The sequence below is a fragment of the Neomonachus schauinslandi genome, chromosome 2 (assembly GCF_002201575.2).
Source record: "Neomonachus schauinslandi chromosome 2, ASM220157v2, whole genome shotgun sequence".
NCBI classification, from domain to species: Eukaryota; Metazoa; Chordata; class Mammalia; order Carnivora; family Phocidae; genus Neomonachus; species Neomonachus schauinslandi.
In genome coordinates this window covers 118,691,929-118,711,083 of record NC_058404.1, presented here as the reverse complement: position 1 = coordinate 118,711,083, position 19,155 = coordinate 118,691,929, and the positions used below count along the sequence as shown (strand labels likewise).

The window sequence follows — 19,155 nt, the reverse complement described above, 5'->3', positions numbered from 1 at the left end:
GAACTGAACCTGTCTTTATGGAATTTACAAGTCTATTAGAGGAAATTATTAATCAAATAGTCTTAAATATAAATATGAAATTTAATATATGAGAAATGCCATGACTGAGATGTGCTGAGTCTATAAAGGGACATCTAATTTAAATTGGGAAGCTCACAGAAGGTTTACCTGTGAATGTGACATTTGAGCCATTATTTAAAAGAGGAGTACATTTAACTAATGAGGAGTTGGTAGAAGGGAATTTGAAATGGTAAATTGTGTTCAAAAGCTTTGTGGCAGGGGAGGAGCAAGATGGCAGAGGAGTAGGAGACCTGGAGTTTGTCTGTTCTCAGGAATTCAGCTAGATAGGGATCAAACCATCCTGAACACCTACGAACTCAACAGGAGATAGAAGAAAAGAATAGCAGCAACTCTCTGAACAGAAAAGCGACCACTTTCTGGAAGGTAGGATGTGTGGAGAACTGAATCCGAGGAGATATTTGGGAGGATAGACGGCGGGGGAGGGGGCCTCTGTCAGCCACTTCTGGCAAGTGATAGAGCAGTGGACCACAAAATCGGAACTTTTAGAAGCCTGCTCCGCTGAGAGACGTTGCTCCAGTGGCTAAGCGGGGGGTGGAACCCTCGTGGGACAGTGTGGTCTCAGGACCCTCAGGGTCACAGAAAGACCGGGGGTGCCTGAGTGCAGCAGAGCTCCCAGGTATCGGAGCGGGGAAGCCAGCTGCAGAGACGGAGCTGAGGCGTGGGCTCTCAGCTCGGAATTGTCATAAACTGTGGTCCGTGGCACAGTCGCATCACTGCTCCTCCAGCAGGGACCTAACAAGCGGCAGATCTGGGGAGACTCCCCTTCCTCCCCTGGGAGAAGCGGCGCAGGAGCGCACCGCAGGGATCTGCTAGGTTTGGAGACTCCACACCGAGTAGAGTGCCAGAGATAGAAATGCTTGGTCACAGGCGGGGTGAGCAGGGAGTGTGGCCGGAGACCAGGGAGACGGGAGTGATGGACAAAGACATTTGGGAACCATGGCAACAGGCCCCTCCCCCAAAAGATCAGCAAGAAAAGCCAGCCAAGACGAAGTTTACCAATCAATGAGAACGGCAGAACTCCAGCGCTAGGGGAATACTGCACATAGAATTCATGGCTTTTTTCCCATGATTCTTTAGTCTTTCAAAGTCAATTTTTTTAATTTTCTTTTTTTTTCTTTTTCTATTTTTAAAAAACTTTTTCTTTTTCCCATTTTCAATGAACATCTTATCAATCCCTTTTTTTAGAGTCATATTCTATCCATTCATAGTAGTTAACATTATTTTTGATATATTTATATATATATATATATATATATATATATATATATATATATATATATAAGTTGTTCTCTCTTTAATGTTTTGGGATACAGTTTCTTCTAACAGATCAAAATATACCCTAAATCTCTAGTGTATGGCTTTGTTCTAGTCTCTTGCCTGATCACATTCTCTTACTTTTTTTTTTTTAAATTCCTCTTTCTTTTTTCAACCAAGTTCTTGTCAATTCATTTTATAAAATCTTTTATAATTTTCATCTGTACAGTCATATTCCATCCCTTTATCATATTTACCCTTATTTTTGTACATATATAAGTTTTTCTTTCTTAAAATTTTGGGAGCCACTTTCTTCTAACAGACCAAAATATGCCCAAAATCTAGTGTGCAGCACTGATCTATGCACCAGCCTGATTATTTTGATCCTTTTTTTTAAACCTTTTCTTTTCTTTCTTTTTTTTCTTCCTTTCCCTTTGTTTTCCCCTGGTTTCAGGTCTCTTCTGATTTGTTTAGTGTATATTTTTCTGGGGTTGTTGTTACCCTGTTAGCATTTTGTTCTCTCATTCATCTATTCTCCTCTAGACAAAATGACAAGATGGAAAAAATCACCTCAAAAAAAAAAAAGAACAAGAGTCAGTACCAACTGCCCAGGGACCTAATCAATACAGACATTAGTAAGATGTTAGAACTAGAGTTCAGAATGACGATTTTAAAGATACTAGCTGGGCTTGAAAAAAGCATGGAAGATATTAGAGAAACCCTTTCTGGAGAAATAAAACAACTAAAATCTAACCAAGTCGAAATAAAAAAGGCTATTAATGAGGTGCAATCAAAAATGGAGGCTCTAACTGCTAGGATAAATGGAGGCAGAAGACAGAATTAGTGATATAGAAGACCAAATGATGGAAAATAAAGAAGCTGAGAAAAAGAGAGATAAACAACTATTGGATCACAAGGGCAGAATTCGAGAGATAAGTGATACCATAAGATGAAACAATATTACAATAATTGGGATCCCAGAAGAAGAAGAAAGAGAGAGGGGCAGAAGGTATATTGGAGCAAATTATAGCAGAGAACTTTCCTAATTTGGGGAAGGAAACAGGCATCAAAATCCAGGAGGCACAGAGAACCCCTCTCAAAATCAATAAAAATAGGTCAGCACCCCAACATCTTATAGTAAAACTTACGAGTCTCAGAGACAAAGAGAAAATCCTGAAAACAGCTCAGGACAAGAGGTCTGTAACCTACAATGGTAGAAACATTAGATTGGCAACAGACCTATCCACAGAGACCTGGCAGGCCAGAAAGGACTGGCAGGATATATTCAGAGCACTAAACGAGAAAAATATGCAGCCAAGAATACTATATCCAGCTAGGCTGTCATTGAAAATAGAAGGAGAGATAAAAAACTTCCAGGACAAACAAAAACTAAGGGAATTTGTAAACACGAAACCAGCCCTACAGGAAATATTGAAAGGGGTCCTCTAAGCAAAGAGAGAGCCTAAAGCAACATAGACCAGAAAGGAACACAGACAATATACAGTAACAGTCACCTTACAGGCAATACAATGGCACTAAATTCATATCTTTCAATAGTTACCCTGAATGTAAGTGGGCTAATGCCCCAATCAAAAGACACAGGCTATCAGATCGGATAAAAAAAACAAGACCCACCAATATGCTGTCTGCAAGAGACTCATTTTAGACCCAAAGACACCTCCAGATTGAAAGTGAGGGGGTGGAAGGCCATTTATCATGCTAATGGACACCAAAAGAACACTGGGGTGGCAATCCTTATATCAGACAAATTAGATTTTAAACCAAAGACTATAATAAGAGATGAGCAAGGACACTATATCATACTTAAAGGGTCTATCCAACAAGAAGATCTAGCAACTGTAAATATCTATGCCCCTAACATGGCAGCAGCCAATTATATAAGGGAATTAATAACAAAAGCAAAGAAACACATCAACAACAATGCAATAATAGTGGGGGACTTTAACACCCACCTCGCTGAAATGGACAGATCATCTAAGCAAAAGATCAACAAGGAAATAAAGACTTTAAATGACACACTGGACCAAATGGACTTCACAGATATATTCAGAACATTCCATCCCAAAGCAACAGAATACACATTCTTCTCTAGTGCCCATGGAACATTCTCCAGAATAGATCACATCCTAGGTCACAAATCAGGTCTCAACCAGTACCAAAAGATTGGGATCATTCCCTGCATATTTTCAGACCACAATGCTTTGAAACTATAACTCAATCACAAAAGGAAAGTCGGAAAGAACTCAAATACATGGAGGCTAAAGAGCATCCTACTAAAGAATGAATGCGTCAACCAGGAAATTAAAGAAGAATTAAAAAAATTCATGGAAACCAATGAAAATGAAAACACAACTGTTCAAAATCTTTGGGATGCAGCAAAGGACATCCTAAGAGGAAAATATATACCAATACAAGCCTTTCAAGAAACAAGAAAGGTCTCAAATACACAACCTAACCCTACACCTAAAGGAGCTGGAGAAAGAACAGCAAATAAAGCCTAAACCCAGCAGGAGAAGAGAAATAATAAAGATCAGAGCAGAAATCAATGAACTAGAAACCAAAAGAACAGTAGAACAGATCAATGAAACTAGGAGCTGGTTCTTTGAAAGAATTAACAAGATTGATAAACTCCTGGCCAGACTTATCAAAAAGAAAAGAGAAATGACCCTGATAAATAAAATCATGAATGAAAGAGGAGAGATCACAACCAATACCAAAGAAATACAAATGATTATAAGAACATATTATGAGCAACTATATGCCAGCAAATTAGATAATCTGGAAGAAATGGATGTATTCCTAGAGATGTATAAGCTATCAAAACTGAACAAGGAAGAAATAGAAAACCTGAACAGACCCATAACCACTAAGGAAATTGAAGCAGTCATCAAAAATCTCCCAACAGGGCGCCTGGGTGGCTCAGTCGGTTAAGCGGCTGCCTTCGGCTCAGGTCATGATCCCAGGGTCCTGGGATCGAGTCCCGCATCGGGCTCCCTGCTCAGCGGAGAGCCTGCTTCTCCCTCTCCCTCTGCCTACTTGTGTTCTCTCTCTATCTCTCTGTCAAATAAATAAATAAAATCTTAAAAAAAAAAAAAAATCTCCCAACAAACAAGAGCCCAGGGCCAGATGGTTTCCAAGGGGAATTCTACAAATTTTTAAAGAAGAATTAATACCTATTCTTCTGAAACTGTACCAAAAAATAGAAATGGAAGGAAAACTTCCAAACTCATTCTATGAGGCCCACATTACCTTGATCCCAAAACCAGACAAAGACCCCATCAAAAAGGAGAACTAAAGACCAATATCCCTGATGAACATGGATGCAAAAATTCTCACCAAAATACTAACCAGTAGGATCCAACAGTACATTAAAAGGATTATTCACCACGACCAAGTGGGATTTATTCTTGGGCTGCAAGTTTGGTTCAACATCTGCAAATCAATCAGTGTGATACAATACATTAATAAATGAAAGAATGAGAACCATATGATCCTCTCAGTAGATGCAGAAAAATCATTTGATGAAGTACAGCATCCTTTCTTGTTTAAAACTCTTCAGAGTGTAGAGATAGAGGGTATATACCTCAATATCATAAAAACCATCTATGAAAAACCCACAGCGAGTATCATTCTCAATGGGGAAAAACTGAGAGCTTTCCCCCTAACGTCAAGAACATGGCAGGGACGTCCCCTATCACCACTGCTATTCAACATAGTATTAGAAGTCCTGGCCAGAGCAATCAGACAAAAAAGAAATAAAAGGCATCTGAATTGGCAAAGAAGAAGTGAAACTCTCACTCTTTGCAGATGATATGATACTTTATGTGGAAAACACAAAAGACTCCACCCCAAAACTGCTAGAACTCATACAGGAATTCAGTAAAGTGGCAGGATATAAAATCAATGCACAGAAATCAGTGGCATTCCTATACACCAACAACAAGATAGAAGAAAGAGAAATTAAGGAGTCAATCCCATTTACAATTGCACCCAAAACCATAAGATACCTAGGAATAAATCTAACCAAAGAGGCAAAGGCTCTGTACTCAGAAAACTATAAAATACTCATGAAAGAAATTGAGGAAGACAAAGAAATGGAAAAACATTCCATGCTCATGGATTGGAAGAACAAATATTGTGAAGATGTCAATGCTACCTAGAGCAATCTACATATTCAATGCAATCCCTATCAAAATACCATCCACTTTTTTCAAAGAAATGGAACAAATTATCCTAAGATTTGTATGGAACCGGAAAAGACCCTGAATAGACAGAGGAATGTTGAAAAAGAAGAGCAAAGCTGGTGGCATCACAATTCCGGACTTCAAACTCTATTACAAAGCTGTAATCATCAAGACAGTATGGTACTGGCACAAAAGCAGACACACAGATCAATGGAACAGAATAGAGAGCCCAGAAATGGGCCCTCAACTCTATGGTCAACTAATCTTCAACAAAGCAGGAAAGAATGTCCAGTGGAAAAAAGACAGTTTCATCAACAAATGGTGTTGGGAAAATTGGACAGCCACATGCAGAAGAATGAAACTGGACCATTTCCTTACACCGCACACAAAAATAGACTCGAAATGGTTGAAAGACCTCAATGTGAGGCAGGAGACCATCAAAATCCTAAAGGAGAAGACAGGCAGCACCCTCTTTGACCTCAGCTGCAGCAATTTCTTCCTAGAAACATCACCAAAGGCAAGGGAAGCAAGGGCAAAAATGAACTATTGGGACTTCATCAAGATAAAAAGCTTTTGCACAGCAAAAGAAACAGTCCACAAAACCAAAAGACAACTGACAGAATGGGAGAAGATATTTGCAAATGATGTATCAGATAAAGGGCTAGTATCCAAAATCTATAAAGAACTTCTTAAACTCAACACCCAAAGAACAAATGATCCAATCAAGAAGTGGGCAGAAGACACGAACAGACATTTTTCCAAAGAAGACATCCAAATGGCCAACAGACACATGAAAAAGTGCTCAACATCACTCGGCATCAGGGAAATCCAAATCAAAACCTCAATGAGATACCACCTCACACCAGTCAGAATGGCTAAAAGTAACAAGTCAGGAAACGACAGATGTTGGTGGGGATGCAGAGAAAGGGGAACCCTCCTACACTGTTGGTGGGAATGCAAGCTGGCGTAGCCATTCTGGAAAACAGTATGGAGGTTCCTCAAAAAGTTGAAAATGAGCTACTGTATGATCCAGCAATTGCACTACTGGGTATTTACCCCAAAGATACAAATGTAGGGATCTGAAGGGGTACATGCACCCCGATGTTTATAGCAGCAATGTCCACCATAGCCAAACTATGGAAAGAGCCAAGATGTCCATCGACAGATGAATGGATAAAGAAGATGTGGTATATATATACTATGGAATATTATGCAGCCATCAAAGGAATGAAATCTTGTCATTTGCAACGACATGGATGGAACTGTAGGGTATTATGCTGAGTGAAATAAGTCAATCAGAGAAAGACATTTATCATATGACCTCACTGATATGAGAAATTGTTAATCTCAGGAAACAAACTGAGGGTTGCTGGCGTGGTGGGGGGTGGGAGGGATGGGGTGGCTGTGTGGTAGACATTGGGGAGGGTATGTGCTATGGTGAGCACTATGAATTGTGTAACACTGTTGAATCACAGACTTGTACCTCTGAAACAAATAATACATTATATGTTAAAAAAAAGAAGAAGATAGTAGGAAGGGAAAAATGAAGGGGGGAAATTGGAGGGGGAGATGAACCACAAGAGACTATGGACTCTAGGGGATGGGCGTAGGGGAATGGGTTAGCCTGGTGATGGGTATTAAATAGGGCACGTAATGCATGGAGCCCTGGGTGTTATACACAAACAATGAATCATGGAACACTACATCAAGAACTAATGATGTAATGTTTGGTGATTAACATAACATAAAAAAAAGCTTTGTGGCAAAAATAGAGCATCATACGTTCAGGGACTTGAAAGAAGATAGGAGTGTGCGGAACAGAGATTAGGTCAGTTGATTTACGGTATGAGAGGAAAAATTAAAAAAAAAAAGGAATATTCTTTTTCTCATAAGAGCAATGAGGAAACATGTGGGGTTTTAAGCAGGGGTGCAGAATCATATTCTTACATATATTTTGAAAGCATCATTCTTTGTCTGACCATGAGGGTAGCTTGGACTTGGGATACTGAGGTAGAGACAGAAAAAAGGTAATAGATTTGGGAGCTATTTGAACAACTGAATGGATGCTTGTACTGTTTGTTGAAATGGGGAACACTGGAAAAGGAAAAGGTTTAGAGGTAAAGTAATGCATTTGGTGGAGTTTAAGGGGCTTTTTATACATCCAAGTGGAAATGTCAAGTAGATAATTGAATATACATAACCAGAGCTCGAAGAAGGTTTAGATATAGGATTTTAAATTGTGAGCCATTTACTGAGTTTTAAACAAAATATATGTATTGTCTATTAAAAATTTAAAGAATATTATAGAGCAAGATAAATCTCTATATTCTCATATCAAATAATGTCCAAAATTTATAATTTGTTCAATAAAAGTTTAATAACAGTTTATTAAATTAAAAATGACAATAATGTGACATTTTAGTAGTTAAAGGAAAGGCATCTGTATTTATGCATGTATATAATGTACTGTGCACAAGAGATGTGTATATATGTCATACATATAATGTGAGATTATATAAATATATCACAGAAATGAGAGTTGAAATATGAATATGAAGATCATAGGCTGGCTATATGTGGGGAGTAGGACAAGCATATGTAAATTTATTTATTTTTATTTATTTTTATTATGTTATGTTAGTCACCATATAGTACTTCATTAGCTTTTGATGTAGTGATCCATGATTCATTGTTAGGTATATTTTTGTATTTTTTACACTGTGCATATGTGCCTCTTAAAATGAATGATTGAAATAATACATTGGACTAAAAGACTGGTATAGAGGACAGATAAGGATCAGGGATTGGGGGCTGGAAGGAAGATGATTTAGAGGGCTTTAGCCATAACTTACAACCTTGAGTTCTCTGCTTCTCAAACTATATCCAAAGTTCAGGTGAGAAAAATACTTCTGGGGGAAATGTACTTTATCCCTTCTTGTAATTTCTTCAGTGCATCAAACCTGAACATCTGGGAACTATTGAAAAAGAGAATTGGTACCCTGAGGATTTCATTCACTGAATTCTGCTTTGGCATCTGCCTTTAGCTCACCCAGAGGAACACTTAACAAACATTGGTGACAGTGTGGGTTAGGACAGTGTCCTCTTTATTACCCATACAAAGAATTTCTTAAAACTCAATACCAGAAATTCCTTAGCCCTTAATGAATGTGTATGTATTGTTTTTATGGACGGTGTAAGCTATATTACTAATTGTGTTTTTTTTGCATGTATATCAAGAGTTGCAGACACATCTGAAGCTCAACTTTTCATTAATGATTAGAACTCTTTACCTTAAATGTCTATGTTATAACTTCACCCTGATTTTTTAGTATTTTCTCCAGTCTTAATTTTTCATTCATTTATATTTGTCTACTGCACAGATTGTTATGTATCTTTATAATCCAGGAGAAAATCAATTAGATAATAGAAAAAAATGGGAGCTCTTTATTCAAAAGTGAAAAATAAGGTGATGGGCTTGGATGATCTTACCTGGGGAGAGAGAATAAAGTTAGGACAAACTCAGGCCCAGGATTTAGCATTGAGGAACCTATGTATTTAATCACTAGATAGAGGCAGAGAATCAGAAATATAAGCATGGAAGACAGACCAAGGATGAAGGATGGGACCTGGGAAGTTGGAAGCCAAGAAGCAGTGAGCTACCTGATAGGAATACTACTGAAAAATCAAGGAAGTTAAGGAGTGAAATGCCCACTGGGTTTCACAACTTATCTTCAGATAAGAGTTTTGGGAGACGAATTCAGATTTGAGTAGCTTGAGGAGCAAAGAGCAGGTGAAGAAATGGAGATATGGAATGTAAGCAGCCCATAATTTTATGTTTGTTAGACATTTTTTTCTTCTATGAACTCTGTTTATGTCTTTTGTTCTTTTTATATTAATGCTGTATCTTCTTATTAGTGTGTAAGAATGTGTTATATTTTAAGGTTTTGTCTTTACACTAGGTCTGTTAAATATGCTGCAAACTTTTTTTCAACATAGTCTTTCCCATTGCGGTGAATGTAACCTTGATATCAACTAGAGTTCTGCCAGCTATAGAGAGCCACTTGTGATTATATCTTATACTATAATGATCGTATGTTTCACCCATTCAATTAATGTATATTTATTGCTTGCACTATGTGCTTATGATTAATTTTATAAGAATTTGCACTATAATTTTAACAGAATGTTCACAGCTCACTACAGCAGTAATTTTAGTAGATATAAATGGGATATTTAAAAATCCTTAGATTACAACTACAAATTGTAGAAAGAGCTGAAGATTCACAGTAAATACCCTAAAAACAATCTTTCCCCAAACATAGTTTTAGTTACTATTTTGTAAATAAAGCAAAGATAGAGCAATTAATCTTAGGCTAAACTCATCCAATTCATCATCTGGGTTAAATATTGAATCAAGTCTTACCATAACACTAATAAAGAATATTACCTGCATGGATAGTAGCTGTCCCTAAAATAGAGAGGAATGAGGAGTTTGGCTCAGGGCACCAGAATTAAAAACTGATGAGGGAGTTTTTAAAAATTTACTGAAGTGTTTATATCCATAATATTCATAGCAGTGATGTAAAAGTAACCACAGTACATTTAGGTAATTTTTATCACATTGAGGCCTCATGATTTTTTTTTTAAGATTTTATTTATTTATTTGACAGAGAGAGACACAGCGAGAGAGGGAACACAAGCAGGGGGAGTGGGAGAGGGAGAAGCAGGCTTCCCGCGGAGCAGGGAGCCCCATGCGGGGCTCCATCCCAGGACCCTGGGATCATGACCCGAGCCGAAGGCAGATGCTTAACGACTGAGCCACCCAGGTGCCCTGAGGCCTCATGATTTTTTATAACTACATATTTTTTATTTGTCCATAATAAACTTCAAAAGAAATAGATGTTCTATGAATACTCTGCATAACAGCTTTATGAAAAAGGATCTTCCTAAAGAAATTTTAAAAAAAAATGAAGAGTAGCATATAAGATCAACTTTTATCTATTTGGATGAAAAATAAAACAGTTCAGTTAGATAAAATACTTCTTTTACAACTATTCATGCTGGGGGTGTGTCCATGGATTTGAAGAATATAAAGTATTTTTTGCTGTCCTTGTTAATGTTTTAGGACTATTAAATAAGACATATTGAAATGGTTCCTTAAGGTTTCCAGGTAAGAAAGAGTGAATGTCATTTTAAAAATTCTCTAATTAAATATTACAATCAATACTGGAGTATGAGTTCTGAAATTTTCCTTTACTATATATTAATAAACCCTTCTTAGAGTTTCTAACTTAATCTCAAAAATGTGCTTAGAAAACGGAAGAAAATATTTTCTGTTTTTTAATATATTCCCACATATCAAGTGGTATATGGCCATAAATGAATAAAATGACAATATTTGTATTATATTAATAATTTTCTATTATATACATTCTCAATTACAATAAAGGTACTATATACGTAAGATGTGTTAAATGTGCATTTAAGATATATAATATATAGATATATAGTTTATATCATATAAACAAGCACTAAATTCTAATTTAAATGAAGGTAATAATTTGTCTAATTAAACTCTACAACATTCAGAATTCCTTAGGAGCCATTTTACTAACGTAGAGGCTGAGAATAGCAGACCCTTGATTGGGTTACAGTGGTTTGAATCTTGGCTCTACTGCATGATCTTGGGAAAGTTTAGCATCTTTTGAATAAATGTTATGTTTAAATGTTAAAGTTCAAAATGGTAAATTTGGGAAGGATGGTGAAGAGAAACAGTGACCTGATTGGCAAATAATTCCAGTGTGTGTGTGTGTGTGTGTGTGGGTGTGTGGGTGTGTGTGTATGTGTGTGGGTGTGGGTATTGATGTGTAGGGATGCTGAAGTAGACTTCCAGGCAAGAGGGAACTGTGTAGAACTGAAAGATGGTTTCTGAGCCAAAAAAAAAAGAGTCTTGCAGAAATTTTTAACAAAACAGAAGGTAACGCGTATCAGGATAAGACCAGAACCTGTGACCTCACATGCACATATTTGGTAGAATTACCAGAATTATACAAAAACAAAACAAAACAAAATGTGTGACAGTTAGCTTGAGGTTCTCCATTTGTAAAATACATGTGTTCACTAAGGGAATATCTATAGTCAGGTCTAAAATTTCCAAGTTCATAGGAGATTGCAACCATTTTGCTCTAGCTGAAGAAAAGCCATTTGTGTCTGAGTCAAAGCTAAAGTAGTTTTCAAGCTCAGAGGATCTTTTTGATTTTATGCAGAGGGACAGAGTGAGTTAAATATGTTTTCTATTTAGGCTGGGAGAATACAATTCAGTTTATATTAAATGAGGATAGAAAACACAATTCAATAAGACAAGTATTCACATCAGAGTCTAAATGATGTATTCCTTTATCAATAAGAACTAATTAGGGAACTAATAACCTTTATGATTATTTCAATAAAGCATTAATTATACAGGAAAATATAATTTCTGTGAGTACATACTATTGCCTATATCCTATATGGGGTGGGGAGTCCATGCAACCATAACCAAAGGCATCATGACTCACCTGAAATTTCTCAGAGAGGGTAAACCTTGCAAACTTGAATCTATAAAGTAATGGCAAATACCACAGGACTAGCTTTTCCAGTTCATGTTTGCTAACACACAAGTGCAGAAAGATTCCACAGGATGGTAAACTATTGAAAATTCTAATAGCTGTTATGTTTGAATGATCTTTGATTCTAAAAATTATTTTAAACAGGTTTTTCTATATGTCTGTATTTCTTTTCATCAATTCTGTGCACAAAGTATTACTTTAAATAACAGTTTTTGAAAAGATTTTCAGTATCTAAGCTGAGCATGCTTCAAATTTTGTTGCAAATTGCATGCTCAATAAATTTTGTATTGTTTTGCTGATTAAATAATGTTTTCTACTAAAGAAATAGTAAAGAAGAAGTAAAGTATTCATTAATTTCAAATCAGTGACTGTGATGAAATAGCATTATTTTAAAATAACTCCAAGACCACTTCAGATTTTGTCTAACTGTTGGCAGAAAATAACTGGAAAAATACCCCTTTTTGCCCCTCAGACTTGAAATACCAATTTCACAACACTAAAATTTCATCAAATCTCATTAGGAATTATTAATATTTCAAGAAGATGGCGAGAATTTTATAATATGATACGCTAATTCCCTTCCTGATCCCATTGAAAATCACATGTTTACAAGTAATTTAAAAAAAGAAGGAAAAGGAAACCAAACCAAAACAAAAGGGAAGATGCTCAAGCTAAAGGAACATTTGTTTCTATCTTGGTGGAGAAAATTAGGGGCAATTTCACCTATTCCTCAACTTGGAGCTGATTTTGTTCCTTCTTTGCACTCACTCCTGTTCCTACAAAAGTGAAGGAAGAGATACATGTGGAAGATCAGAGATAAAGGGAAGATTAGTTTTAGAGGCCTTCTAAAAATGCTAATGTAGTAAGAATATTAAGTCAAAATTTCATTTTGAAACAGGTTGTTAATATAGAAGAAAAGTGCTCTTTTCTTTTCACAGTTAAGAACATTGAGGCTTGAAGTTAAAGTCACATCACCCCCCTACATCCCCCATGCAGCTGCCAGTCACAGAACAGACATGAATCAACTGGTGGTGTTGGGTTTTAGAATAATACTGAATTAGTGTAACCAGCTTTCAGTAATAAGTAGGGGTTTACCATTGTCTTAACAAAATTATGCATATTTCATAATGTTCCATAGGAGAAAGCAAATGCAAACAGAAATTTTAAAAACTTAAATATGAGAACAAATATTGGCAGTCTATCAGGCTCCTTTTAATTGTTTAAGAATCTCAGAATCCCCACTGTAGATGGGGGAACATTCTAAAAAATCATCTTAAATAGCTATAAAGTGGTACATCTCATTATTTAGGATTTTCCCCCCATCGTCTGAAACATTTGGCTGAATGTAATCTTCCAGGAACAAGGTGTACCTAGCCTCCTCAGATTCCTGAAAGTGAAATCTAACCCAAGTCACTGTGGAAACTTTCAGCATAAAGCAGTCTTTTGGAGGGACATCGTTACCTCTATTGGATGTTCCATGACTGGGAGGCCAAGCCAATATTGGCCTTGGAGCAAGGATAGGGAATAGGGCGGGTGGGGTTGAGGACCAGCAGACCAAAGAGAGGGGGGAAGGGTGGAGGGTGACTCATCGTCCATTTCTCTGACAGAAAAGTGACTAACAGAGAGAAGGAAGACCAAAAAGTTCCCTTTACAGAGAACGTAAGTTTTGTAGCAATTGTTTGAAGCCATTTGGGAAAGCTTGCTAGTATTGTTTCTAGTTGAGTTTGTCCCTCTTGGAATGACAGATTTTCCCCATCTCCCTCATTGGTCTTCTCAGTCCCTCTAGATGCCCTTAGTGGGATCAGGGGTTGGGGAGAGTGAGGGAGGCCATAGAAGCAGAAACTGGTTCAGCCAGTTGGAGCACTACCCATGTGTTAGTGACCTCCTTTCTCCAAGAACTCTTTCCTAGGCCCTTTCCTTTCATCAAATCCATCTTGTCACCATGTCCTTGGTAACCTTATCCCACTGCCCAGCTCTTCTCTCTCCCTTTCCCCCCATTCCTCCCTATTCTCTCCTCACCTGTCCACCGCAATGGCCGTCATAGAGTAGATGCTGGCGAACACGGCCGTGATAGGGAAGAAGTTCTGGAAGCGACAGTAGTTGGCGCCGAAGTACCACTCGCTGTGAAGCGCATAGATGAAGTTGATTAAGGTGTTGAAGGCAGCCATGGAGGCGTCGGAGAAAGCCAGGTTCACGAGGAAGTAGTTGGTGACGGTCCTCATGCGCTTGTGGGCCAGGATGATCCAGATGACGATGAGATTCCCGAAGACCGCCACGGCCACCACCACGCCGTATGCTAGGGACCACAGGGCGATGCGCCAGGACGGCTGCACGAACTGGTTGGTGAGGTTGGCCCGGGGCTGCGTAGGCGCCGGGGAGGCCGCAGGCAGTCCCGGCGCGGAGGAGGAGGCCGAGAGGTTGCCGGCTTGGACCAGCAGATGCAGCCACTCAGCCTCAGGCGCCCCTGCCGCGAGCGCCGCACTCAGGTTCCCGGCGTCCGCGCCCGCGGTGCCCGCACCGTCCGTCCAGTTCGCGGCTGCGGGGAGAGTGCCCATCGCCACGGGTCTGCAGCCCCGGATCTCCCCACTCACCGCCGCCAGCCGGAGCCGACTCCCTCGAAGTTCTTCGCCGCTTCCCGGTCCCTTTGCCGCTGGGCGGACCTCAGCCCTGCCTGGAAGCAAGGTGGAGAAGCTACCGCAGCCCTTGCTGGTTATGAGATGCTTGGAGCCAGCAGGTGATGGGTAGCAGGGGAGTCACTTTCTCGGAGGAGTTTCCGACTCGAGCAGGCAGGAAGAATGAGATGGGAGGGAAGGGAGACGTTAGGAGCTGTCACCAGCAGAGAACTCCGGGGTTGCCTCTGCTCTGGTTCCCGGGCCCTGGCTGGAGCACTGAGGTTCAGGCGCTGCAGCTGGCTTTATAGTCTCGTACAGTCCCCTGCTTTGGTGACGTTGTGGGGGCCGCGGAGCTGACGAACCCCTTCGCGGGCTACGATTGCGCTCCTTTCCTCCGTCGCGCCCTTCGCGTTTCATTCATTCGCTCGCTACTTGTAGCCACGCAGCGAGAGCGTGGCGGGTTGAGACGCTCAGGAAGGGCTGCACTTCCTCAGTTGTAATTAAAATCTGTACATGAGGGGTGCCTGGGTGGCTCAGATGGTTGGGCGTCTGTCTTTGGCTCAGGTCATGATCCCAGGGTCCTGGGATCGAGCCCCACGTCTGGCTCCTGGCTTGGCTGGGAGGCTGCTTCTCCCTCTCCCACTGCCCTTCTCATGCTCTCTCTCTCCGTATCTGTCTCAAATGAATAAATAAAATCTTAAAAAATAAAATAAAATCTGTACGTGATTGATTTTTCCTTTTTTAACTTCAAGATATTTTGCTGAGGTCCCTGCTCTCAGACATTTCTTATGGGCTGTTCTTTTCTAAACCAATTAAACCATTCACCACTAAAGCAGAGGCACGATCCCAGATTTGTCGTCAAGAGCGTGTGTGTATGTGTGTGTGTGTGTGTGTGTGTGTGTGTGTGTGTGTGTGTGTGACCTGCTGCAGGCTGCGGGTACAGCTAGACGCGTACTTTGGTAGGTGTCGCTGGCTTTTGGAATTTCGCTCCACTTTCTGCTTGTATGTGTGTTCTCACTTCTCAGATCCCTTTTCCTCACACACTTCCGAAGTCTACCCATTTGTCCTCTTCTAATCTCTGTCACCAGAAATCAGTCTCCTCCGCCTTCCTCCCGGGCAGAGACTCTGGTTTCTCCTGGAGGATTCTGCTCACGTTGGAATGCCATAACACACTGAGGGTAAATCAGAAACCCGAGATGCAGATTTTTTTTGAAATACGATGACAAGACTTGAATCTCTTCACTTCTCTGGTGTGAACATATCTTGTAAGCAATCTAAACACATTCATTTGGTATATGGCTTTGGACATTTGGCGCCTTAGTTTTCAGGCTGACCATGAGGACACTCTGATAAGGGTGAGTGACAGTAACCTGTTTCCTGTGCAGACCCGGAGGGTCTGACTTCTGAGCTTGGCTGGGAGCAGGTGAGCAGCAGCGTTTGTGGAGTGCAAGCTGGAGATGGATGTTACGGGCAATCTATCAGTATGTTCCAGAGAGGAAACTATTAGTTTCTTGGGGGCAGGAATAATGGGATTTGGAGTTAAACATATTTTAGCAACCTCCCCAAAACATTGACTTCTTTGAACACAAGTTTCCTCATTTGAAAGTGAATATTAAAAAAATCTCATTTACAGAATAATTAGGGGGCAAGTAGTTTCAACAGGCTTTCAACAACAGGGGGCAAGAGGGAGACCTCAATACATGTTAGGATCCTTTCTTCTTGTTATCATTGTTTTTTTCATCTAAACATTTTCAGGTAAAATAGACTGGCACAGAAAGTTGTATTAGCTTCAAGAAAAGGTAGCATGTGATTTGTGAACATTCTGTATTCTTTAGTTTCCTGGTGGAGAACATATTTCTCCAAAACTCTGCAGTGATTATTATACAAGTAGACCTGGATGTCTGGTAATGAATAATGTTTTCTTTCTTGTAGTTTTTATGACACACAAGGTAGTGTACAGAAATAACTTTTTTTTAAGATTTTATTTATTTATTTGCGAGAGAGAGAATGAGAGCGAGCAAGCACATGAGAGGGGGGAGGGTCAGAGGGAGAAGCAGACTCCCCGCCGAGCAGGGAGCCCGATGCGGGACTCGATCCCGGGGCCCCAGGATCATGACCTGAGCCGAAGGCAGTCGCTTAACCAACTGAGCCACCCAGGCACCCCAGAAATAACTTTGAGGCAACCTGATAATAAATATATTGATACAACCCTGCTTCAAAATAAATGCATGCTGAAAATAATAATTATCAAAAGTTATTATTTACTATTTCTTCTCAGAAAGGCCTGTGAAAATATGTGATAAATCATAAATGAATTTAATGAGATTCCACATGTCCTGTTTACTAATTCTAAACTAAACCATTTTCTTTTGAAAGGCAGATTATTTCTTTCTGCCAATTCACCACTTAGAAATTACTTGAGTTGCAAATGAAAATCTCTTTCTTCCATAAGGAAATCAAGGAAGAATTAAAAAAAAATTTGTATGACATTCATCAGTCACCAAATAAGTCATGTGGTCGCTTGGTGATTATGCATATTTTGATCAAATATTTAACGTTGTAAAATTACCTAGTTGTGTAGAAATCCATTCAGTTTACTCTGTGCTTTACTTATCCATACAGAGTATCGGGTCTGTAATTCTGCCTTCATCGGATTTTTCCCTGAGTGGAAATGATATGAAAAAAAAAGTGATAATGATAGAATTAGAAGTACTTACAATGAAAGGGGTATATTTAAAAAATGATTTTTTATTTTTATTTTTTTAAGAGAGAGAGCAGGTTGGGGGTTGGGCAGAGGGCGAAGCAGACTCCCCGCTGAGCAGGGAGCTGGATGCTGGACTCTATCTCAGGACTCTGGGATCATGACCGGAGCCGAAGGCAGATGCTCAACCCACTAAGCCCCCCAGGCCACCAGTGAAAAGGATTTAATGAGTTAGTTCTTTCTTTTCAGAGGAAGAGAGGGATCCAGGTCATGGCTCTCCTTTTAGATTTGCCTTCCACAGAGAGAATGTCTGCGTATCCCAGTGGAGGATTTATTGTTTATTCATTGCTTCAGTCATTCCTCCCATCAGCACTGAGTATACTTCCTTCCAGGAGCTCCGCCAGGTACTAGGATGGAGCAGTGAGACTACAGATATAAGCCAGATATGAGTCCTGTCCTCACTGAGCCTGCAGTCTAGAAATATTTTTGATATTAGAGCAAGTGTTATGGATGGTGGAATAGGAAAGTAAAGAGAAACATGGGAGTGTTCAACTGAACCGGAGGATGTTGTGTTCACTGGATTCTGGATTCTGTCAACTTCACATAATTTCTTTGTAAGGAAAAGATATATGCACCTCTCTGTTTATTGCGGTTTTATTTACAATAGTCAAGATATGGAAGCAACCTAGGTGTCCGCTGATAGAAGAATGGATCAAGAAGGTGCAGTGTGTGTGTATATATATACACACAATGGAATGTTATTCAGCCATAAAAAATGAGCTCTTGCCATTTGTGACAACATGGTTGGACCTAGAGCATATTATAATAAGTGAAATGAGTCAGAGAAAGACAAACACCATATGATTTTACTTATATGTGGAATCTAAAAAACAAAAGAAACCAACAACAACAACAAAAAGCAGAAACAGACCCATAAATATAGGGAGCAAGCTGATGGTTGCCAGCGGGAAAAGGGAGGATGGGCAAAATGGGTGAAGGAGAGTGGTAGATACAGGCTTCCAGTTATGGAATAAGTAAGTCACAGGGATGAAAGGTAGAGCATAGGGAATATAGTCAGTGGTATTGTAATAGTGAAGTAGGGTGACAGATGGTAGCCACACTTGTGGTGAGCATAGCATAACATACAGAGTTGTGGAATCACTATGTTGTACATCTGAAATTAACGCAACATTATGTTTGACTCTACTTCAATTAACAAAAATTTATTTGTAAGGATGAAATGAATTGCCAAAAAATAGACTTGTCAGAAGATTATGCCTTGAAAAATGGGAAGGTTTAGAAGATAATGGCTAAGAAATAAGCTTCCTTAGACTTCTTCCTAAGAGAATTTGGTGAATACTCTACTCATTGTAGCTCCAGCATCTGAATCCTGCCCTTATCTGAGTCCACTCTGCTGGTTTCCTAATTCCTCTCTCTATTACTATAAGAACTCCAAAGTCTTAGTCTTGGACTCCCGAGGGAAGGAGGACAGGCAGAGGAAATGGTAACATACCAGAAGGTGACTCTTGGAGAAGGATCCTATCCTCTTACATTTAAAACTTGGGAGTGTGGCTTTTCTGCCCACTCCCTCCTGCCCGCCAGTGCTGCTCAGGCTGTACCACTAGCTCAGAGCTCTAGGCTCCGGCTAAATTAGCTCCACAGTGGTCTCTCTCCAGCTGCCCTCATGATCATCT

At 39.5% G+C, this 19,155-nt stretch overlaps 1 protein-coding gene across 1 annotated transcript in view; it reads right to left on the bottom strand.

The window, feature by feature from the left end:
* Positions 1–14,703, bottom strand: part of TACR3 (tachykinin receptor 3) — a 77,356-nt gene extending 62,653 nt beyond the window's left edge. Inside the window, exon 1 of the mRNA XM_021680369.1 lies at positions 14,168–14,703. Coding sequence (XP_021536044.1) covers positions 14,168–14,703 — 536 coding nt within the window. The remainder of the gene's footprint in view (positions 1–14,167) is intronic.
* Between the last annotated feature and the right edge of the window lie 4,452 nt (positions 14,704–19,155).